Below are 23,765 nucleotides of genomic sequence, written 5' to 3'. Positions count from 1 at the left end.
TTGATTTCTTCACTGAAGCTGTTCTTAACCTGCTAGTCTAAATAGGTCCCTCCCTCTGTCAGCAACACCACAATATAGTTATTTTTCCTTCTTAACACTTACCCCAATTTTAATGCCTTATTTACTTATCAATGTCACTTTTACACCAGATTACGAGCATCTGTGAGATGGTGTCAGTTTGCTCTACTGCTGTGTGTCACCATCATCTAGCACCAAGCTTGGTACACTATGGAATGTGTGTCAAAATAAATAGCTCTGCCTTGAAATTCTTCCTCCAGGGGTTTCCAAGCGAATGCCGCTGTCTGTTCCCCTAACAGCTCTTTGTCTGTTTCATTTACTGGTTCTTACTCTTCTGTGTGCCCGGGTCCCAAGGTTCTGCTTCCATTCCTCCATGAACAACCCTTATCCCATGACCTCATTAATAGTTTTTATACTGCTAACCTCCAGTGCGTGACTCCCTCCTGCTGGGAACGGGCCTCAGACCTCCGCATGCCGCTGCCTCTGTGATCCCTGCAAGACCCCTGGAGGCCCTGCCTCACTCACATTGTACTGCAGCACCTTATCAAGTGCCTGCAGACTCTGATGGCTCTGCGTCACCCATCCTCCCACCAGCCTACTCCACCCCCCGAAAGTCACATTGCAGTTCCCTTCTCTCTGCCCCCGGCCCCTCAGGAGCCATTTTCATCTAGGCCTCTCACTACATATAAATCCTTATTCAGACCTCATTTTCTACACAAGCCTTTTCCCTCTTAGCTTTAAATAAAAAAGTGCTACCTCTCACTGTCACTCTCTCAGCCCCCACCCTGTTCTCATGCTGTCTCCCCCACAGAAATGTTGACAGTCTCATTGTCTAAGGGGGAGGGAGTGGAGTGGGGGGGATGGGAGATGGGGAAAGCCCATAATTTATTAAGCACACATGATAACCCTGGTGCTGTGAGCAGGTATTTTACATGTGCAGTACAGGTATATAAATGTGGACATTCCCGGATGACAGAGGCCTTTCTGCAGAGCTCTTGAAATCTGCAGAGCATGTCCTCGAGGAAATGATGGACATATGGAAGACACTGCCAGCTTCCCTTCGTGAAATGCACCGTCGAGTGGCTTCCTGCTGCCAGTTCCCCAGTCTGGAACTTGGGCCATGCTCAAAAGCCAGAGTTGCAGGTCCCCGATCGTCTCTTCTCCAAGCCTCGCTGGTGTCAGATCACAGAAAGTCCTAGAACTGAGGGACTTTGAAGGCTTGCTATCTGCCTCTCCTAATGAGGCTGCCTGGGGCCCACTTCTAGAAATTCTAGTGCTTGTTTTGTATGGTTCCAAAACAAGAGGAGGGGGAAAGTCTTGCACTGCTGCTTAAAAATGTAATTAGCACCGTATTTTAACCACATTTGACAATAATTGCTTCCCAACAATGCTGAGAAACCTGCAGTGCAGACTCCCCGGTGCCACTGTCAGAGTGAGTGATTCCGAAGGCCCGGTGCCCTGGAGACAGAGCTGCAAGAGCGTCTGCTCCTCAGCCTGTGTCCTCTGCTCCTTTGGCTGGGAGGCCATTCTCAAGGCTGTCTGGCTGGCGGTTAGGCTCACCTACAGCTAACCTTCTTCCCACTCTTCTTCTTCTTCTTCTTTTTTGCTTTAAATATTTTTTAAAGTAAATTTTTAATTTTTCAATTACAGTTGACACACAATATTAGTTTGAGGAGTACAACACAGTGATTAGACATTTATATGACTTATGAGGCGATCATCACGATAGATTTAGTAACCATCTGACATTATACACAGTTATTACAATATTATTGGCTATATTACTTATGCTATGCCCTACGTCCCCATGACTATTTTGTAACTAGCAATTTCTGCTTCTTAATGCTTTCACTCTTTCTACCCATCCCCCCACCTGGCAACCATCAAAACGTTCTCTGTATTTATGAGTCTGCTTCTATTTTCTTTACTATGTGCTTTAGATTTCACATGTAAGTGAAATCATATGACATTTGTCTTTCTCTGTTTGACTTGCTCCACTTAGCACTATATCCTCTAGGTCCATCCATGCTGCTGCGCAAGGTGAGATTTCATTCATTTTTATAGCTGAATAATATTCCATTATATATACGTAGCACCTCCTCTGTATCCATCCATTCACCCAGGCTGCCTCCACATCTTGGCCATTGTAAACAATGCTGCAATGAACATATGGGTACACACGTCCCCTCGAAGTAACATTTTGGGTTTCTTCGGATAAATACTCAGAAGTGGGATTACTGGGTCCTTCTTTGTCTCTTGTTATAGCCTTTGTTTTAAAGTCTATTTTGTCTGGTATAAGTATTGCTACCACAGCTTTTGTTTTTTAAATTCCATTTTCGTGAAATCTCTTTTTCCATCCCTTTTATTTTCAGTCTGTGTGTGTCTTTCGATCTGAAGTGGGTCTCTTGTAGGTGGCATGTGTAAGGGTTTCGTTATCTTATCCATTCACCACCCTGTTTAAAAAGGGTTGGGTTTGCCCAGACTGTTGCGTCATTTCAGAGAGAAAGGGTGAGATAAGATGCTGTCCTGCTGACGGAGTGATTTAGAAACTCGTTTTATTTGAGACGGGTCCTACACAGAACCTTCTCTTGGCTGTGTCTTTCAGTGCCAGGGTGAGTCTACAGTTCTTATACCTCCTTGGAGCCTGATTGGCTCAGGGGACCTCATGCTCAAGGTCAATATGACTCCCTGAAAGAATACAACTTTAATCTTTGGACTCTGCTTTCTAAGATGCTGATCACGAAACCAGAAATTTGCTTATTTTTAGCAGGTAAACCATTTCCCTTCATTTTTTGAGGGGAAAATTTCCTAGGGACTACAGGTGTCCATTTTTAAGATTGAACTAAGATGAGTGGTTGTGATAATTCACCTGTGAACTTTCCTTTCTCACACCTGGCTCGTCCCAGGCCAAAGTCAGCTCATCAAAGTCCGGGTCTGGGGTTGGACCCAGGGACAGAGAGGTTGTGAATGTCTAGCCTGGGACTTACGTTGGAGGAGTCGGCTGCAATCCAGACCAAGCACAGGTGAATTGATTAACTCAAGTTTGTATTTTGAGCACCTGTTTCCCTTTACTAGATGGATAACTTAAGTCATAGACAAGGCCCAAGATGTGTACCATCTCCCAGTGTATTTTCTTACCTGTTTGCTTTCCTTACAGCTCACTTTTATCAGAAGGGAAAGGGTTAGCAGACCCAGGGACCATCACCTAGCTATCTCTTGTGAAAGTGGGTGAGGGGGCTGGGAAGAAAGAGGCTTCAGCACCACCCCGAACCCTGCTTACATACTCTCTGTATTTCTGTGATGTGATGGACAGGGGCTCAAAATCCAAGAGTCAGAGCCTTACAGAAGTACTGGGTTGAAGAGTAGTCTCAAATTAAGACCTTGGGGTTATACTCTCCCCAGCACCTCCATTCCCCATGTGGGTTGCTCTTTCTTGCTGCTCTGATCTCTGCCCATCCAGTGATGAGCCATCCCATTCTGACTTCTGGACACAGCACCCCTGCCTGTGCCCCAGGAAAAGTCCAGCCCCTGGGCTCGCCGAGCCTACTCACGCCAGTCTGGCCCCACAGTTTTCTCCCTCGATGTCTCCTCCAGCCACGTTCTCCGTGTTGACAGACTCCGTCTCACTTGTGGGCATGCTCACTGCAAGAGACAGAGGGATGCAGGACCAGGTATGAGGGTGGGGAGGAGTGGGAGAGAAGAGCATCAGTTTGTAACACACCCAGCCCCAGGAAAGCAGCGCTACCAGCAAGCTGAGGCCCTGGCATTGCCCTGGCCAGGCTCGAGAGACATGCCTGCTGCTTGTCTAGGGTAAGTTTTGCTGCCAAGGACACTCTAAATTAGTGGGAATGTAGGAGAAAATCTGGTGACAAGATCAGTTACCTCATAGGAGACATCCTGAAAACACTGCCCATTGAATCCTTTCGCTCCCCTTAACTCTATGCACCAGAGAAGCTGTGCAAGCTTTTCCATTTGCATCTACTACTTGTCATAAAAGAAGAGCTTTCATGAAAATAGTTCATTTCTCTTATTTTTTCCACCCACCAATTCTAAGGGGCTCCATCCCCAAAACTTAGGGTTCAGCTTATTTGTACCAAGGGCATTTCTGCTGCCTGCATGAACTACTGGACAGGTTTAGAGGACAGCCCCTTTCCCGAAGTGCACACGGGGTCCTGAGTGTGTGACGTCTAGGATTGTCCCTGAACTAGAAGGCTCAAAGGAAATGGCCGTGAGCAGGCTCATGTGCTAAGATTCACGTGAGCGCTGCAACTTCAGGAAGGAGGAATCCACCAAATTACGTTTACATATGGCTTGAAGACAGACTGCAGGATGCTATTCCCCCTTCCAGCAACCTTGACATTCCCACCTCAACCAGGGACGCAAACCATTTCCTCCTGCCCGTCCTACCCGTATCTCCCAAGGTGGCAGGGGCTGACTGTGCAGACCAGCAGGGGTCTTCTCCTTGGAACCCATTGGGGTCTTAGAAGAAGCCATTGCTTTTACTATATTTTATTCCTAATATAGGTTTAAGTCAGGAGAATTCTTTTCCACCTCCTATTACCTTTTCATAGGATACAACAACGAGTTCCTTATTTGTGCCAACCCTGTTCTTTAGAGTGGTCATCACAGCACGGGTCCTGGTTCAGCTTTCCTGGCAGGACAGAACTCTTTGTGTGGAGAGAAAATCACTAGCCCTCAGCAGCCAGAGACTCTGCAGTTAGTGAGGGTTTGGCATCAGGTGATGTGGTGCCACGTGAAAAGTCCCCATGGGGCCACCACAGCCCAGCAGACTTCTATGGTGATATGGGCCATATTGCTAGACGTGGATTTTTCCCAGTTTCTTTTCTTGTGGATGAACCCAAGATGGGAGGGTGAGAAGAGACTCATTTCAAGAACACTGAAGATACCAAGGGAAAGCTCATGATTTACCATGTGTTTGAATGTCATGTGTGAGAGACTCCACCCTAGGACTCATTTTCAACGAAGTTGGGTAATGAGAAGTCCAGATGCTATAAAAGTTTGGAACTGGATGGGACTTAAGCATTGTGCAGCTCTGACTTGTCCCCTTCGCTTCACAGGACAGGGGTGTGAGGTCTGAGGAACAGATCCTCAATGTCACACAGTGTTTGGGCGGGACTTGCTGGAGCACAGGTGTCACGTCCCCTGCACCATGCGCATCATGATTGTCCCCATGTTGACCAAGTCCCTTCCCTATACTCTAGGACAAGATGAGGTTCTTCAAGCCAAATCAGGCTCTGGGAACATCACAGGAGCATAGTGAATAGCCAAATAATGGTGTGGAATTTGCAGCATTACTCCATCCACACTAAGGAAGAGGTAATATAATTGAAGAGCCTTCAGTCTTTTAATCCATATGCCTCCAGCCATTTCTGACTTAAGGTTCTTTTAACTCTTCCACAGCATTATTTAAAGAGCTGAGGTGTGTATAAAAAGCTATCTGACTCTGTGACACTTTGCTCCCAGAGAGCCCCTGGGGTGAGGAGCAGTGTGATGGTGGTGGTGCTAGGCTCAGAAAGACAACCAAACTAGGAGTGGGCAGGCCTGGGCATTAGGGGGGACCCTATCTTTTTCTAAATCAGGGCACTGTTTGTACCTGAACCAAGCTGGCATTTACAGTGACCTTAGTCTTGGCTGGCACTATCCAAAGGAAAGATTCCGTCAAGGAACAGCTGCTGATTTTCACTTCTGTTGACTTTATACATATGAAGGGATGAGAAGGCAATGGCTGTGATGAGACCGATTACCATCCCCTCAAAACACAGACATACACACGAACACATACACACACGTATACACACACGTGACCACTGCATTACAAGCCATCAAGAACAATACCCTCCCGTCCAGTCCGGTATGTACCAACAGACATTTACACACAGAGCACAGGGGAACGTTACCATGGGTTTCTGTGGAGTGACTAAACCAAGAAAACTTCCCTTTCTTCTGATCAAGCAAGCCCGCTGGAGCTCCTCCTTTCACAGACAAGATGGTCATTTTCAAGAACCAGGAACAAGACATCAATAGAGAGCATGCAGTCAGCCACGGGCAAAAGAAAGAAACAAAGAACTCAGCTTTCACATACAACATCCATTTTCATCTCCAAAAATAAACTAAAAAAACTGTGAAAAGCAATAAACCAAAACATATAAGATAACATAATAAAATAGAACCAAAATCCCAAATCACATGAATTAATAACACAAAACAAACGGTGGACACTGGGGAGAAGGAGTTACTCCAGCAGAGGCTTTGTCTACACTGGTCTATCCAGTTAGTGGTTTTGAGGACAGGGCTTCCTGGGAGGGGCCACCAGGCATCCCTGCAGCCTCCTTCGGGAGGAGCCTTTTTACAGGCTCTGGGGGGTAAATGTGAAGAGCAAACTTCAGCATTGGTGTCCCCCTTTGCTGGTACCCGACGACCAGGTGACTTGACCTGTTCTCCACCTGTAGTGGATCCCAGGGCTCCCTCACCACTTAGATCCAGGTCATGTCACTTGCAGGTGTAAAGAAACATGGATCTACTTGCCCCCGTGTCCAATTCAATCATTCAATATAGACCTACTAAGTGCTTCAAGTTTGATCACATCTCTAACAAATATGTATTTGCTTTTAATGGTCTAAACAGGCAAAGGAGTTGCTCAATTGCTTGTCAGGGGGTGGTCTTTTGAGGAGGTTTGTATATAAGAAAGAATCCCATGTGCTTCTCTTGAGTCAGGGTTGTCGGTGAAGAGGAGGGTGCCAGTCAGAGTGTGAAGACACTGATTATGCAAGTGCAACGGGGGGTTCTGTGCTCTGCACCGGACTTTGAGTTCTGGATAGCAAACATTTTAGGTAGTTCCTGAGAGAATTTTCCCCCTCATTTGACAGAACTGGCATTAACTGTGCCTCTGCCAGGTCCCTAGGGAGGTTGCTGGGGATGAGTGGTGAGTAAGGCATAGACACAGCTGACTAGTGAGGTGGGAAATCTGCTAGCACTCATGAATGGAATCACGTGCCCTGATGAGGAAGGCAGGTAGCCCCCCGTCAGGCCAGGAAAGGGCATGGAGGTGAGGCCAGTTCAAGCTTTAGGTGCTTCATTATCTCATCCTTTTCCACTGGCACTCGGATCATGATCAATGAACATCCTTGAATGCTGCTTGTTAGTGAAAATGCTGAAGACTGGCTCATGACAGGAAGGGGTCAGGCTTATTTTCAACCTATGTAAGGGCCATTTCCCAAGCACCCATGTTTAAAAAAACAAAGCTTGGAATAAGCGGAAACTTCACAACCAGTAGCACTCTTTTTTCACTTCTCAAAAATCCTATTTGAAAAAAGCACTGAGAGCTAGTTGCTGAAATGAATGACTTGGTTCAAATTTCCTCCTAGAAAAAGATGTCTCAATTCAGAATGATAACAGTCACCCAAGTGACCATCTCATGATGAGTGGTGTTTTGTTCAGAGTGGTAAACTGAGACCACCAGTCACCACGTTTCTGTTCACACAGAAATCTGGGGGACGGGAACCCTGGCCAGTGACGGAAAGCCCAGAACTTTGCAACCTGTTATCCATCTTTTGGCTTTGGCGTCAATATCGTCCCATCTTGTTCAATTTTGGAAATAACTCTATGATAACTTTAAAAACAATAGAAAGAGCTTGATAAAATCATGGCCATTCAATACATAACCGATTTGACCAGGGTTGGTCTTTCATGTAGACAAAGGTGGCAGCCACCTGCTTAGAAAGTGATTTGAAAGCATCTAAATTATCTCCCCTGACAGGGCAATAGTCTCCTCTAGATCTGCTCTTTTGGGTGAAGCTCTAGATCTAAAGGTTCCTTGCTGAAATGAAAATTCCTTACCTGGAAGGAGCAGTACATTAAATATTAGTGCCTAGCAATTTGTGATGATTTATCCCATAAGCACATGAGGGAATAAGATGGGAGAAAATGCAGTTGTATTCCTATTACTAAGGGGCTTGATCCCCTAGAAAGATGGAGTTGGGTTCCTTCTTGGAAACGGAGTGCTCGAACAGTTGAAAGTTGAGAATTATAAAGGCTGGATGCTAATTCTGGGGATGAGATGGACAGCCTGACTCCTGTGGACACTCAGATGAGGAAGTGGCTGGGCACCAAGGCAGAAAGATGGCAAAGAGCCCGGTGTCTGAGGGCACGTCTCCTCTGTAGGCAACCCTGGTGATGTCCTGAGAAGAGGAGCTGGGTGTCTGCTCGTCTGCAGTGTTGTGATCATGCACCTTCTGTGGAATGACATGTGCTTCATTGAATGGATTCACGAAAGAGAATGCCAAGGAAGAATGCTAGAAAGGAAGTGAGTTTTTTGACTTCCTAACTTGACTGTTACTAGATACTGTGGATCAAATCTGGGTCTCTGGGCTCTCCTGTCCCTTGGCTTCTGCTGAGAAGATTCCAAAAGAAAATAAGATTTTCATGAAAGAGTAATTAACAACTGCCATTGCAGGTGGTAGATAACATAATTACATATTTAGTAACATCACCAATAGCTACAATGAGTTTTATAAACTCTGTCTCGCCAACGACTGATTACATCTTGAATTAATGTTGTCTTTTCCGCAAACATCTACTCTTGGTGGCAACTCTCGCTTGAATGGTGCTTACTTGGACAGTTTCTATGTCTCCAGGGAGGTGCACAATTCTTGTCTCACAGTAACCAAGGCCTTTCCTGACCTGCTACTGAACAGTTGTGCAGATCCTGGGGGGATTATAATAAGCCATTTCTGACATGACATAATCTCCTGCAACTAGAAATCACATAATGGTGCTGAGGGAGGAGGAGCGCTAGATCTAAGCTGTTGTGAAGATTGGTGTTCCCTGGTATGTCTGAGTTTGCAAACCCTCTGAGGGTTTTAGTCACTAAAATTTAAGAATCCTCCATTAAAAAACAGGGCAGTGCTTGGAAAACATGGCTACACAGATCAGCTGGCCAGCCTTTCGACAGCTGTGGGCCACAGAGAAAGAATGGACCTACAGCAAACAATCCTCTTCATAAAACTAATGATTGTCTCCAGGCAGGTCCTTAGATTTCTGAAAACAAACCTCTAAGTCAGGGGTGTCCAAACTTTTTTCAACGTTTTTCACCAAGGGCCATATGTGGTAAAATACACAAACAGCCAGGCCACTCACTCGAGGTGAAGTACGAATTGCCTCACCTGGTTTATTTAAGTAAACTAAATATATTTTTGGAATTTGCTGCGGGCCAATTAACAATGGATCGTGGGCCGCAGTTGGCCTGTGGGCTGCAGTTTGGACACCCCTGCTCTAAGTGGTGAGTCTGCTCCAGGCTGTTCCACTGTGTTCACACTCATGTTCTCCATAAAAAGAAGTTAGGTTTCATTTAGCCATCATGATGCAAACATGATGTAATGTGTGTGCCCAAAGATGGCCCAAATCAGTCACACGAATAAAAAATGTGTTCAGAAGGGGCTAAGGTTTGAGAACAAAAGCAACTTTAATTTTGACAAAGAAAAAGAAAGTCACCAAAGTTACTTAGCAATCAATCCACAAAGGAAATAGTAAGCAAAATCTTAGGCATTCCTTCCTTTAGTTTTTTTCCTTCTCCTTTCCTTCCTTTCCTCCCTTCCTTCCCATCCCTGAGGCTGGGGGAGTTAATGTGGAGAAACATCCACATATAAAATATCTGGCCTTGCACCTTGAGGTCTTCTGTCCCAGATATTTTTATGTGTCATAATTGACCAGGTGAAATTGGAGCCTAGCTTCATTGAGGGTACAAAGAATAAACCTGGGGAGGGATAGAGAACTCTGCCTAGTTCTGAAATCTTTGGTCACCCCAAACCGCTGTGACATTGTTCCTGGATGGACTTGGCAAGGCCCTGCTGTGACCATCAGCAAGAATGGCTGGCCTCTCTTGAAATTTGCTAAGAAAATGCCCAGCCTTCCTTCTACAACTGAGCTGGTAGCCTAATTACCCAACATCAGAGGACTCATCAACTGCTATCAGTCTTTATTTCCTCTTGTTGGCAGACGGTTGGTGCATCAAGACCAGACATCTCAGGCAGGAGATGAAAGCATTTCTCACCCAGCCTGAACTTCTCTGGTGCTGTGGAGAGCCACAGGGAGTCAGTGGGCTGAAGCCTGGGTCAGCCGGACTGCTGGGGTCCAACTGCTCAGGCTTTCATGTACTCTTGGGTGCAACTGAAGTATTTACTTTGCCATTTACTTGGCAGATGCCCATTTTATTACCTTTTTTGCATATGAGTGGTATAATAAATATTTGTTTTCTCAAAGTACTATTCAGAGTACTAACAAGCAAAAGGATTCCTAATTTCCTACCCTCCCTGACTCCAAACTGAAATCGAAAACTCCCTGAGATCTGCCTCCATCCTACCTGTGATGGCTGTAGGTGTCCCCTCAGAAAGTCACAACCCCGATGCCTCAGAGCTCTATTTGGAGAGTTTTTAAAGAGATAATTAAATTAAAATGAGGTTATGAGGTTGGCTCTAATCCAATATGACCGGTGTCCTTATCAGAAGAAGAAAGTTGTACACAGCCACTCACAGAGGGAAGATGATATGAAGACATAGGGAGAAGACAGCCATCTACAGGTCACAGAGACAAACCTGGGGCAGAGCCTTCCCTCGCGGCTCTCAGAAGAACTAACCCTGCTGACACTTGATTTTGGACTTCTGGCTTCTGGAACAGTGAGACAATACATTTCCGTTGTTTAAGTCACCCAGTCTAAGGAACTTCGTTAGGGCAGCCCTCGCTGACTAAAGCACTACCGAGTCATCCTTTGCTCCTGTCTCTTCGTGCAGAAACTCTCCACCCAAGTGGGGCTGCCCTCCTCGTTGTCCCTGGCACGTGCCATCTCCATCCCAGCCTCTGGGCTTTTGTACAGCCCCTGGAGTGCCTTCCTGCACCGCTGCACGTTCTCCAGGGGGCAGAAAACCACAGCCCTGGGTCAGATCCAGACTGCTACTTGTTTCGTATATGAAGTCTCACTGGAACACAACCACGGTCGTTTGCTTATGTGTGACCTATGGCTGCCTTCACCCTACAACGACAGAGTCCAATAGTGGTGTGAGGGGCTCTACATGGCCTGCAAAGCCTGAAATATTTACTGACCGGCACTTTAGAAAAAAAGTGTGCTGACTCCTGAATTCAAATTTTGCCCTTTCCTGGAGACCCAGTTCTAGTCTGTGGAGGCTTTCAGGACCACCCATTGGCCCTGAGTCTCATCTTCTGAGCTCCAGGAAAACTGGGATCGGTGAGAATTATAAGTAAAAACCTGCATTCAAGTTTTAGTTCCACCCTCTCCTAGCCGTGTTACTCTGGGTAAGTAATTTCACCTTTCTGAGATCAGGTTTCCTCATTTGTAAAAAGAAGATAACGATACTTTTTATTTTAAGAGGTTCTGGCAAGAATTAAATGAAATATTTATAAAATAACTTTGTAAAATGGTAAGCGCTCTAAGTATTTGCTAATATTACCAACTAATTTTCATCTGACTTTCTAATAGTTTTCAGTGCAAGTATTAGCTTTATGTCCCTAACTAAATTATAACTTTCTCAAGGCCAGAGACTTTCTATTAGAAATTTCTGGACTCCCTTTCAGATCCTACTGATACTGGATACGGAACTATAATAAAAACACTTATCTTCATGGCCTTTTAAGGGTACTCCATATGCTGGCCATGTTGAGGGTTTGTCTTTCAGATGCCCTCCCCACCCCTCTCCGCAGTGCCCTCTACCCAGGAGGCTGAGTTTGTAAACTTTATCAGTGAGCTGTTCTGTGCTGGGGCTTCCTGCTGGGTTGGCCACGGGTAGTGGCAGCAGGATATCTGTGAGGTCAGAGGACGGTGAGACTGGGTGGTCACTCCCCTGGGCCTGCACACAGGCTGGTGCTGACTGGCCGTGACTTGTTGCTGAGGGCCATAGGTCTGGCACGTGATCCTCTCTGACTCCTGTAAACTGCTCCGTCACTGTTTCCTCAGGCTTGTACAGGTAACAGCTCCCCCGGGTGCTGCCCTCAGTGTCCTTCCTGCACTGTGCCTTGCTGACTTCCTTGGACCCCGCCTGCATCTTCTTAGCCTCTCCTTACATCACCCAGTTCACGCATCTACCTCTGTGGGCAAGGTAGACAGTATGATCCCATTGACAGGTGAAGAGTAGTCTCTTGGAGTTGCAGGTGACAGCTAGTAAATGGCCGAGAACGGCTGCCCTTGAGTCCAGGGCTTTCCTGGCCACCTCAGGCAACCTCCAGAGTAACTCTGCTCAGACACACATTTGCAGATTGGATTACTGATACGAGTGAGTGATGGAGAATATTAGCCTGGGGATTGCTTTGGCGCCATGGCAGAACAGAATCGAACATTCTGGTCATGGTTAAGGCCCCAGTTGACTCTCTTGGGAGGAACTGTGTTACATTTCCCTAAATTTAATTTTATCTTGCAGAAAAAGTAACCTGGTGTCGTGCGGGGCGTCCGGCGGGGTCTCTGCTCCCGCTCCCCACATAAGAACGCAGGACATGGTGAGGCCAAAAAGGAACACCCACGGAGCCATAGGTAGGGGAGTCACACCACTATGGTCTCACTGGAGGCTGGGTTTACACAACGTGTGACCTGCTGTCCACTTTGCTGCCAACCGACCAACTCTCCTCGACTCTCCTTACTCTCCTTCAGTCTCCTCCTTCACTCTCCTCGGCTCCCCTCCGTAGCCGCGGCAGTTATATCAGTGACCAATGGCTTAATGGCTACAGCTGATGGCCAACCAGCCACAGGTGACGGCCATCCACTATCTGAGCCAGCACCTCTCCACATGAGGCCGAGAGCCTGGAAACTGCTTTCTGGGGCTCTGTCCTCACACCTGGGAAGTTATGCCTTACTATTTCTCTACAGTTGACTAGATGAAGCACAAGGCCACATGTGGTCTCAAGCTGATGGGTGAAGGAGCTCCTTATATGTCTTCATCCACCTCGGAGTCTGAGGAAACCCCCTAGCACTGGAAATCTAGGCGGAGCCAGAAGCAGCTCCAAACCCTTGATGTGATGATTTGGGGCTCATTTTCCTCATCTTTACATAAATAAATTGAACTAGATGATGAATTATAGGTCTCTCATAACGGAAAGAAAGAGAGGGAGTAGGAGAGGAGAAAAGCAGATTGTAGAAGAAAAGCAGAGAGTGATGGTGAGAGAGAAAGCAGAATGGTACGCAGCCATGGCAGCCTGTCTGAGTTGAAAGGTTACACAGAAAGTGGCTACCCGACTCCAGAGCCGTCTACACAACTTCCTGCAGCCCAGGCCCAGCATGGCTTCCTCTACATAAGCAATTAAAACCTGCTTGATTTTAAGCCATTGGAAAGTAAATATAAAACAGGATTAAATATTAAGAAGCCAAACAAAGTAGCCTTATTAAAAAGGCACAGTATGAGCATGAGGTGGCGTCATCATCATTATTACTGCTATAAACTGGGAGGGGCTGTGAATGCCTGCCCTTGATCCTCAGTTATAACCCACGGAAGAAACCAGGCTGTAAACACCCAGTGCTCCCAAGCAGAAAATTTCTCTTCACAATTGTGGAGCCACTGAGTCGGCCACCTCAGTTATTACCTGGTGGTGGGGGTCAGGGAGATGGGCAGAGGTAGGAAGAGTGGGAGTGGGGGGAGGAAGTTCAGCTGCATCTAACACATGTCCCCTTCCCTTTCCTTTCCCACCCCACCCACCTTCACTAAGGTTGACGGGGCACCATGGAACTAGGCCCTGGGGACTATGGGGGAAACAGGACATCTGATCACATAGGAGGGGTTGGAGCCCCCAAGGGAAAACAGAGCTCACTGCAACCATTATGGATGAGACAGGGATCTTCTAGGCATGGATGATGGTGGCCTTTCTGCGTAGGATTCCTTTGGAAACTAGGTGGTCACCAACGTGGTATGAAAAGGACAGAGAATGACTTGTGTTCCCAATCCTTCTCCAGTCCAATGATGTTTACCGGTAATCGCTTCATTTTTAGGGCCTTGTCCCCTCAGAGTGCAAATACCCTTGAGATGCATAATAGTAATATCAGTGATTTCTATCTTAATAGTAATAATTGCTCAGGGTTTTGATCATTTGCTACATGCCAGCTACTCTTCCATGCACTTTACGTATATATATAACTGATTCAAGTCTCAAAACAACCCTGTGAGGGTTCATCTGTCCCCATTATAAGTTCCCACTTTCTAGATAGGACAATGGAGGCTTAGAGAATTAAGTCACTTATTCAAAGTGGGCAACCAATAAGGTAGAGCACTTGGTGGACATTATACTGAGTCAGCCCCTCAGCTACTGTGTGTACTGGATGAATTTATAAAACCCTTTCCAATCACAGGAGAGGACTGCTTGTACCACTAGGAGGAGGGGCAGAAAGTGCAGGTGGGAGTCAAGGGAAAAGCCACTTATTCTATAATCCGCCCAGGGCCTCCCTGCCAGCACTTCCGGATGAAGGGGGTGGGGGACGAAGCAGAGCAGCATAGGTAGGAGCATGGGCTCTGGAGCCAGGTGACCTGGGTTTGAATCCTGGCTCTGTCACTTTGGAGCTATGTGACTTTGGATATGTTACTTTGCGCCTCTGTGGCTCAGTTTCCCCACTGCAAAAGAGAGATCTGACTCATACCTGCATAGCAAGACTAAAAGGAATAGGCCAGCCCTCCATTGGCTAGGTTCAGGTCCAGAGAAGGTCAGTGACTTGCCCAGGGTCACACAACTAGTTAGTGGCAGAGGCCTAGTCCTCTTTCCAGAATCCAGTGCTGCCTCCTGTTTTCACTTGTCATTTACTGACATCACGGACAGGTGAAAGCCCAGCCTTGGTCATCATAGCTGGGCACAGGCCCAGGGCTCCCGCCTTCATCTCCCTCCCTTGTCTGGAATTCCGAAGTTCCACTGTGAGTGTTTTACACGTGTGCCTGTTCTTTGCTGGTGACAAGAGCTACACAGAGCTCGCTCTCATTTTCTCTTTTCTCTTGGGCTCTGTCTTCTCCTTCACTGTTCTGCGGCTCAAGGTAATTTTGACCCAGGTCATTTGCCCTGCAAGGAGGTCCTACAAGGCTCAGCACGATCTCAAAAGATGTGGGTACCCACAGAGGGGGCGCTACCTGGAGCAAGGGGCAGTACTTCTGTGGAAGGGTCTCAGGCTCGTCTTCCCTTCCAGCACGCAAGTAAATTACGGCCTTGAATTCCTAGGCAGCTTCCATTGGTGGAGTTGATGTGAACCCTGCCTGCGGGAGGCTGGTAGTTGTTCTTCTCTTCCTTCCTGCCCTGGTTGCAACACCAAGGATGCAGTCTACTGGCCCCCCTTGCTACTGGAACCGCCCACATCCTTTATGGACAGGTGCTTCAGCGGCGTGGGCAGAGCCAGCGAGCCTGCCATCCCCTCCTGAGCACTGGGCACACCTGCTAGTACAGACGGTCAGAGCTCAGGGCCATGGTCAGAGGGGCAGCAGCCAGAGGCTGTTCTGGGATGCTGAAGGGCTGTGCGTCATGGTCCACAAGACACCGCAAAGGTTTGCTTTGATACGGGGGTGGGGTTGGGGTGTGGGGGGCGGGGAGACCTCATGCCTACTTCCAAAATGGCCTGGCTGCCTTCAGAGACTAGGAGTTGCTCACTTCGGGACATTTTCAAGCATTTGCTGTAGGTTCGAGAGGAGATTCCTAAGATTACTTTTACCTTGAAAAAAACAAAAGTGACGTTTACAAGTGAAGAGTATTCGCTGTGATAAAACACCAGGTTGTTGATTGTTTGTGAGGGGGGCAGCACCTGCGCCTACAGAGAGGTCCTTTCCCTCACTGAATTCTCTCAGCACCATCTCTTCTTATCCCGTCATAATCTCTTACTACATAGATCCCTCAGCGTGTCTCTCAGGGCCCTTTGAAATTTGCTTTCCCTTTACCTGTCCAACCTCCTTTTCCATTTCTATCTGGCATTCACCCTCTGGTCCAGGCATTTGGTTCTACTCTCGGCCTCCAGAATATGCCACCCGTGGTCAGCTCGCTTTGACCCCGTTTTGTGGACGGCCTGCCACATGCAGGGTGCTTACCAGGTGCTCCACTACCGGGTCCCTGCCCGCCAGGGACCTCCCCTGGTCCCTCATGCACAAGACTCTCTTTCCCTCCACGGCCCACTGTACCCTCTTAAACCACACGGCATCCTGCTTCCAGACACATGTACCGTTTGCACCACGTACTGTAGGACTCGGGCACACAGGTACAGCACTGTGTGGTGTTAGAGCCCTCGTGAAATGACCTCATTTTAATCCTCACAGCCAGGGAAGGGGCCTTCATTCACAAGTTGCAGAGGAGGAGACAGGCTTCAGGGGAACAGAGCAAGGACAAGGGTGCTGTCCTCTGCTCCCTGTGGCTCCCCAGCTACAGGTGCCTCTGACTCTCGTTCAGGAACGGATGTGAGAGTTGGCTCCCCTTGTCCCACCTCACCAACTCTACCTGCCCTTCCCTGCTCTACTCTTGTCCTTACATTTCCACCAAAACTTTCAGAAAGCATGGCCCCTTCTCTGATGCTAAGCTGACCTCCTGGGCCACAAGACGGGAAGTGCTGCAGGGCTGGGAGCAGGACTCGGAAGTTGAGGTGTGCCACAAACAGTGCTGGGACTAGAGCACACACCGCATGCCGCTTTCTTCTACTTGTACATCCTCAGAGGGGTAGGAATGTGCATGTCTGGGGTGGGGCCGGGGTCAGCATGGTTCACTCATTCATTCATTCACTCGCTCATTCACTCCTGTTTCATCAGAGTGGGCACTGGAATGCACAGTCAGCTGCCCTTCCAAGGCTCCTTCCTCCCTCCTGTGCTATTTAGGGGAGGGGTCAAGATGTGGCCACAGCGGGGCAGCACCTGCTCTTGCCCACAGCAGCTGAGATGACTCTGAACCAGGCACAGAGAAGGAGAAAGCAGCCCCAAACCACGTGTGCAAAAGAGATGGATTTTAATGCTGAACAGTGTCACTTTTATTATTCTATTGAGCAACGTCTCCCTCCAGAGTCTTTCTCTCAAGACGGACTCTGAATCAAAGACACTATTTACCCTTCATTCCTCCTCCCTCTTTTCCTTAATCTTAGAACTCTTCTGTAATTTCTCAGGAGAGATGGGCACGCTGGGGAGGCTGACTATTCTTCCTTTAGGACAGAGAAAAGGTTTTTGAAACCTAGAGCACAGGAACCGTGTCTTCAACAAGCAGAAGGCCTGGAGGCACTGGCAGCAAATGGGAATGTTAATGTCCCAGAAATCAGCTCTAAATGCAGGTGACCTTGGGTTCACTGGGGCCTCGTGCTGGGTGGATGCTGCCTCTCCAGGACAGACCCTCTTAGTCTGTGAGGACTCCTGCTGCAGGCTCAGGCCAGGAGCCCCAGGGGAAGGAAAGGATACGCAGACTCTGGTGTTTGGATGGAATCACAGCCAAGGCTGCTGGGACATGGCACAGGCTTTTCCTGTGAGGAAGGGGATTGGTTGTGTGGACTGCACGGCGAGCAGGTGTTACTGCACCGTGGGGGCATGGGGACCTTGGGCAGGTTCAAGCAACTCTGTTGCTTTTGCAGCTGCTGGCGCAGCAGTAACCCTTATCTGATGGTTAGGGGAAAAGCTGTGAAGGCAGTGCATGATGCCTAATTTGGGGACAGCAGAAAGGAGACAGGGGTCTTTTCTTTATTCCAATAACTCTGTGAGAGAGTGAGCTTCCTGTAGAATGGAGGGACCAAGGGCAGAGGTCAGCACTGGTGAGGAAAGAGGGCCTGCATCAAATCCCAAGTGTGGGAAGGAGAGAGGTGACACTGAAACTACACATGCCAGTCGGGAGTCCTGAGTTCCAGAGTCCACCTCAGCACTGACTCCGTGCTTGGGAAGAACACATCATTTTAACAGCTCAGTGCTTCCCTCCTGGGTTACTGGGAGGATCAATGAGAAGAAGTGGGCAATGATCTCCAAAGCATACCCCTATCAGAACGTAAGGCAGGAGGGAGAGCAGGGGCAGAGAAGCAATTAGTGCAGGGGTGGGGGGTGGGGGTTAGCCCCGTGAGGACGATTAACAGTGCCGTTGGGAGGACACCCGTGACACCTACATTACACCTGCAACACCTCAGAACAGTGTATGGAAGTTAAACAGCTCCAGGTGTCAGCTCAGAAAGGAGAATTTTCTAACAACTGGAGTTGCGCAAAAATGGAAGAGTTTTCTTGTAACCTGGGGAGGTTCTACCACAGAGTGTTCAAGAAAGGTGGGGAGGACGCTGTAGAGGCGTTCCATGCATAGGTGGGGACCTGACGGGAGGAGGAGAGAGCCTCTGGGACACTTTCCAGGGTGGAGATTTCTTCGGTTTGATGCTTTCAAGGCAAACACAGAGTTATCAGGATATTGGCTCTGGGAAAGAGCAGGAGAGTATGGGCCACGAAGAGGAGAGAGAGGCCGTCCCGAGCTCTTACACCAAAGATACTTCTCTCTTGTAGCCACCTGCCACCCGGCCAAGGCGGGGAGAGCCGTTGTCTGCAAAACGAGGACATTCTCTCCCTGCCCAGCCACCCATCATTTCTGGAACATAGGACTCAAAGGAAAACACAGTGGCAGAGGGAGTTCCTAGGATCAGAATGCTCAAGAATTTATAGAAAACCAGAGATTATTTGACTATTACTTTTATGTATTAGGGAATTGGGGCTCAGAGAGGGAAGGGTTTGTTCGAGGTCACAGAGTGTGAAAGCTGAGACTAGGTATCAGGCCTCCTGACTTTCTTTCCAGGGTCTTCTTCCCCTCGCCCCACTCCCCACCTTACGTTCCTATCGGCAGGTACTTCGGGGGACCTTGTCCTTTGTGCTCACCTCTTTCCTGCCTTTATAGTCACACTGCCCTGGGTATGAGTCCTGACTCAGCCCCTTATTGGCTGTCTGGCCTTGGGCAAATGGTCTGAACTTCATCTTTTTCATCTGAAAAAAAGAGCTAATAATACCACTCTGGGAGGGTTAAGTGAACATTAAAGATAATATGAGTTAGCAGAGGTGCTTAATAAGTGGTAGCTGTCATCTATAATATTCAAGAATAATACTCTGTGTATAGAGTGCCTGGACACTGAATATATTTATTGGGGAATGAAAAAGCAAAACACAGGCCAAAGAAGAGAACCCTGGGATCACTTGCTTTGCATCTCAAAGGTCATCTGGAGTCTGGACACTTATTGGTGATGACATGTGTTCTCAAGGCCAGTCCCTAAGGATGGCTGAAGTTAGCCATGTTCCCTTTGGGGTCATCAAGTCCCAGATCATCGCTCTCAGTCCTTTCATAGAATATTCATGAAGCTCCTACTGTGTGCTAACAGTAACTTGCTGTGACATGGTCCCTGCCCTGGAAATGTTTAGCAACTTTTGTGAGAAGATAATTTGTAAAAATCTTTAAGTATGAAGTAGTGATGAAAAAATATTTGAGCACAACTGAAAAAAAGAGAGCTGAGCTAGCCTCCCTTTTGTGCTGCTTTAATTGTGTGCTGCTAAACCAAGGACGTGCCAGAGACTGCGTTGTGCTCTCCTAACGTGCTCTCTGCCACCTCAGAGAGGTTATGTGAGCACAGCCCGGCCTACCTCTGGATGCTTCGTCGGGTCAGGACGAACTGATATGACTCAGGAGCCCTTTCAGAATGGCCACTGCTACAGACTTGTGTAGCCTATGTGTAAAGAATTTTTGCTTCTATGAACCAGTGACACTAGTTAACAGAGCGATATGGGGCCTCAGTTTCAGTTTGGTTTTAAATAGATTTTGTTCTAAACATAATTTTTAATATGCAACGATTGGGTTAGTCTAATGACAAATGTCATCCCCATCATCGCCAGAGCAACATGCCATTTTCATTAGGAGTAATGTTTCCTGGCCAGAGTAAGGGTTGGAAAATAATTTTTGGTCATCAACAATTCCCTCCAGTTTCACTGATCTGATTAAACTTAGCAACGGAAAGAGGAATTTACAAATTAGATGCTGTTCTGTATTTATTACCAAAATGGTTGCTTTCCACTACATCCAGGAGATACAGTTGAGATCTCATTAAGTCTCAGCTTGTGATAACATTTACTCCATAAATCTCCATTGCAGCCAGTGAATGAAATGAGCATTATGCCAAAGACCACATAATGGATGAAATCAAACCTCTGCCCCCTTGGAAGGCAGTTGACCTTTTCAAGCCTTAAACGTATTCAGCTTTCCGGTCCTAAAGAAGCAACTAGGAATTTATTCTTCGTATTCTCTTAACCATTTCCTGACTGCCATTCTTAGCTGGCTAGCTGGCCTCATTGAGACAGAAATAAAACAAGGATATTTCCAATACTTCTCTGGATGTATTTGAGGAAGAAAGGGGAGAAAAGGTGAGTACATGAAGTAAAATGTTACAGAATATTTCTGTCTTCTCCCAGAAGTTAGAAGTATGGACAGACAAGAAATAGAAGATGAAGAATTAATCTGTGTGTCTGACTCCCTACATATCCTCTGCTGGACCAGATCTGACCCTATCTGATTTTAGATCTGACATAGTGACAAGACAGGCCCAAGTCATCTGTTCCCAGTGGCAGAATTCCAAAGACTTCCAGGTGGAGACCCTGCTTTTCTCCCCCATTCCCCACGCCTTTTCTAACCAATATTCATTGACTGCCTAGCTCCCAGCCTCTGTGCTAGTGATGGAAATGCAAAGTCTCCCACCCCATGAGGTGCCCAACCCAGCAGACGGTGTAAGATAGGTAAGTAAGTAGATACAATAATGACCTATAACCGTAAGTACTTACGCAGGCATGGAATAGGTAGTCTGGGGGCACAAAGGAGGGAGTCGGGAGAGAAGAACGGATGGGAACTGTAAGGAAGGAAGAAAGGGAGGGCACACCTGAGGGGAGCCAGTTCCAAAGGCAGATGGTAGAGCTGAGTTTTCCAGGCAGGGAGGGCAGAAGGTACATAGGTGCCAGGAGGGTATTTGGAAGAACCAGTTGGCTTTCAGCATTCAGGAAATCCTGCAGGAGACCCAGTGCAACTCCCAGGAGTCTGGGGACTGCAGGATTCTAGACTCAACTACCTTTCTCTGGGGTTTGATGCACTGGAATGGTCAAGGTTTGGTCCAGACCATTAGGGCTCAAGATAATGTATGTCAACTTAGAATTATAGAAACAAAACACAAAGCTGGAAGGAATGTTTGCAGCTGTCTGATCCAACCCCTCATTTCACAAATGAGGAAACTGAGAGAGGCAAATTGCCAGCTGGTTACTGAGTGAGGACTGGAGGTCAGGTGGCCTGTTTTTCTCAGGCTTCTCTGAATTCCAGTACAACATACTATGATTGTTCAAACCCAAAACTCTAGCTAGCATCCTGTTAGGAGAGAAAGATGAGGGTCATTCATCTCATACTGTTATACTCTCAACTCATCTAACCAAGGTGTATGACTTAATGGATAATCAAATTAATGCATTTTGAATCCCTTTCATAAAGGGATTATGAAAATTAGAATTAATAGAAATGATTTTATACCATCAAAGAGGCTCAAGAAGAAGCTCTACAGTTTTACCGAAGCTTGGGATCTTCCTGGTGAAAACCTAGGGTGCTCTGCTGTCAGCAACGGCCACAGCCACTTCCCAGTCATTGCAGAACGGCAGAATGAGCTGTGGGTCAAGGGGCTAGGATCCCCCCCACTGGCATTACTTTTCACACCAAGCAGAGGCTCTGCCCTCAGGTGATAGCAGGGATCTGGAGCAAGTATTAATAAATACAATGAGACTCTCATTCTGAACATTCCAGACAAGAAATTTGTCCTTGCCTAGGTTTATTGTGTGTATGTGAGTGTGTATGAGTGTGTGTGAGAGTGTGTGTGTGTGTGTGTGTGTGTGTGTGTGTGTGTGTGGTGTTGTTGTTTACAGAGAATTTTGTTAACATAATAACTGGCCTGATACTGGACACCATTATCATATCTCATGAGTCATTGAAATGAGATATAATGGCTGCACAAGCTGATGTGAAGCTTGGAATTGGGAAGGTAAACAAAGGCTTTTCCCCTTAAAGTCAGCCTATCAAGCCTATAATTAGGCTTTTCACCTTGTCAGTAAGTTGTTGAGAACAGATCTACATATATATTACTCCCAAACAAAGGCACAGACAAGTTTCAGTGAAGTGTAGTAATTCTTGAACAGCTTTTGTCCTGTGTTTTTATTTTCTCTTGACTTCTAATCTTGGAATGTTTGTACCCCTGCATAGGAGGCATTCTCTGAAGTTCTCTGAATAAGACTTAGGGTACATTAATCAAAACCAGCTGTACATTTGGCAAACAATTTTTAGAACATGACTTAGGGAGCATCAAAACTCCTCTGTCCAGACATTTAAAAAATATCCTTACTTTTTTTTTTTTCCTGGTAAAAGAAAACAACACTGAAGGACCTTATCACAATTCAAATATATATTTTTGGACAGGATAAACCTTTAAACACCTTTCATCAAAGCTCCGTCTAGTGAATTATCCCTGCAGCTCTCTTTGCTGGGGGTAATTTTGGTCCGTCTAAGGAACTAATACGAATTAAGTCTAAATTGCAAACAATGTATTTTTTTATGAATCTGAGTTCATGGCTCAATCTTCCTTCCGATTCCTGCCCCGGCTATCTGGAGGTATCCTCTGGGGCAGGTCACTCTACTCCTGTCCTCTGGTCTCCCCATGGCCTCCGCAGAAGCCCCTCAGTCCTGGACTGTGATTTAACAATAGGGTCTTATGTGCAAACACATTTACCTGCTCTTCCTGTCAGTGAGGAGGGGTGGTGCTGACTGTCACCGCAGTGCGGGTCCTGCTGGTGCAAAGTTGAGGGCCTTTTTAGTGAAGTCCAAGTTTAGGCTTGGAGCCAAGTGATTGGAAAGTGCCAGAACTGCTTGTTGTGTTCCTGGAGCCCTTGCCCAGTTCCCACCAAGTTACCTTTGAGTCCTTTGTGCTTTTTCCTGACACAGTGCTGAAACCTGCACGGGTCTCTGAGAGAAAGGGAATCTGTAAGCACTGTGAGCCGGGAGGAGATCTGCCCTTCTCTGTCTTCAGAAGACCGACCAGTCGCTAGGAGCCCAAGCAGCACTGACAGGGGAACGAGGCATGGCGAGCGGATGTGTGCTTCTGCCCAGAGGCCGGGACACGGACTCAGGACCTCGGGACCCCTTTGCTCCCCAGGATTTTAGGACCCTGTACTTTTCTGATTGTGATGGAGCCATCCATTTGGCTAAAGAAGGCCTAGCACAGGGCTACAGAAAGAGTGCTGCAATGGACTAATGGACTGAATGTTTGTGTTGCCCCAAATTCCAACTGAAACCCTAATCCCCATAGAATAGTATTTGGCAGTCGTTAGGTTAGGAGGGTGGGGCCCTTACTACTAACGGGATTAGTGCCATATATAAGAGGCTAGTGAGCCAGCTGGTGCTCTTGCCACTGTATGGGGACACAACAAGAAGGTGGCCCTCTGTAAACCAGGAAGACGGCCCTCTCCAAGGACCTGGTCCTGCTGGCACCCTGATCTCGGACTTCCAGCTTCCAGACAGAAACAAACGTCTGCTGTTTCAGCCAGGCAGTCTGTGGTGATTTGTTATAACAGCCACACTAAGACAGGAATACTTCTTCGATGTACCACCCTCCCCTGTCTAGCTTTCCCCCTTCTCCTGGCCCTCAGGACAGCCTAACACTGACATTTTCCCTTTTGTTTCCAAGAAGCCCATCCACGTCCCCAGGGGAGCACTTTTCTATTAAG

The 23,765-nt window shown here is 47.2% G+C and overlaps 1 protein-coding gene across 21 annotated transcripts in view; it reads right to left on the bottom strand.

The window, feature by feature from the left end:
- Positions 1 to 23,765, bottom strand: part of CACNA1C (calcium voltage-gated channel subunit alpha1 C) — a 722,361-nt gene that overhangs the window by 130,340 nt on the left and 568,256 nt on the right. For 15 of the 21 annotated variants that reach the window (XM_081059052.1, XM_081059050.1, XM_081059051.1 and 12 more), the window contains exon 10: positions 3,570 to 3,660. In XM_081059052.1, coding sequence (XP_080915178.1) covers positions 3,570 to 3,660 — 91 coding nt within the window. Of the gene's footprint in view, positions 1 to 3,569; positions 3,661 to 5,936; positions 6,012 to 23,765 lie in introns of all 21 variants that reach the window. The other 6 variants (XM_081059047.1, XM_081059036.1, XM_081059053.1 and 3 more) reach the window with 1 other exon arrangement.

This window comes from Rhinolophus hipposideros (assembly GCF_964194185.1).
Source record: "Rhinolophus hipposideros genome assembly, chromosome: 9".
NCBI classification, from domain to species: Eukaryota; Metazoa; Chordata; class Mammalia; order Chiroptera; family Rhinolophidae; genus Rhinolophus; species Rhinolophus hipposideros.
Note: the sequence above shows the minus strand (reverse complement) of the source record. Positions and strands in the feature narration are given on the sequence as shown.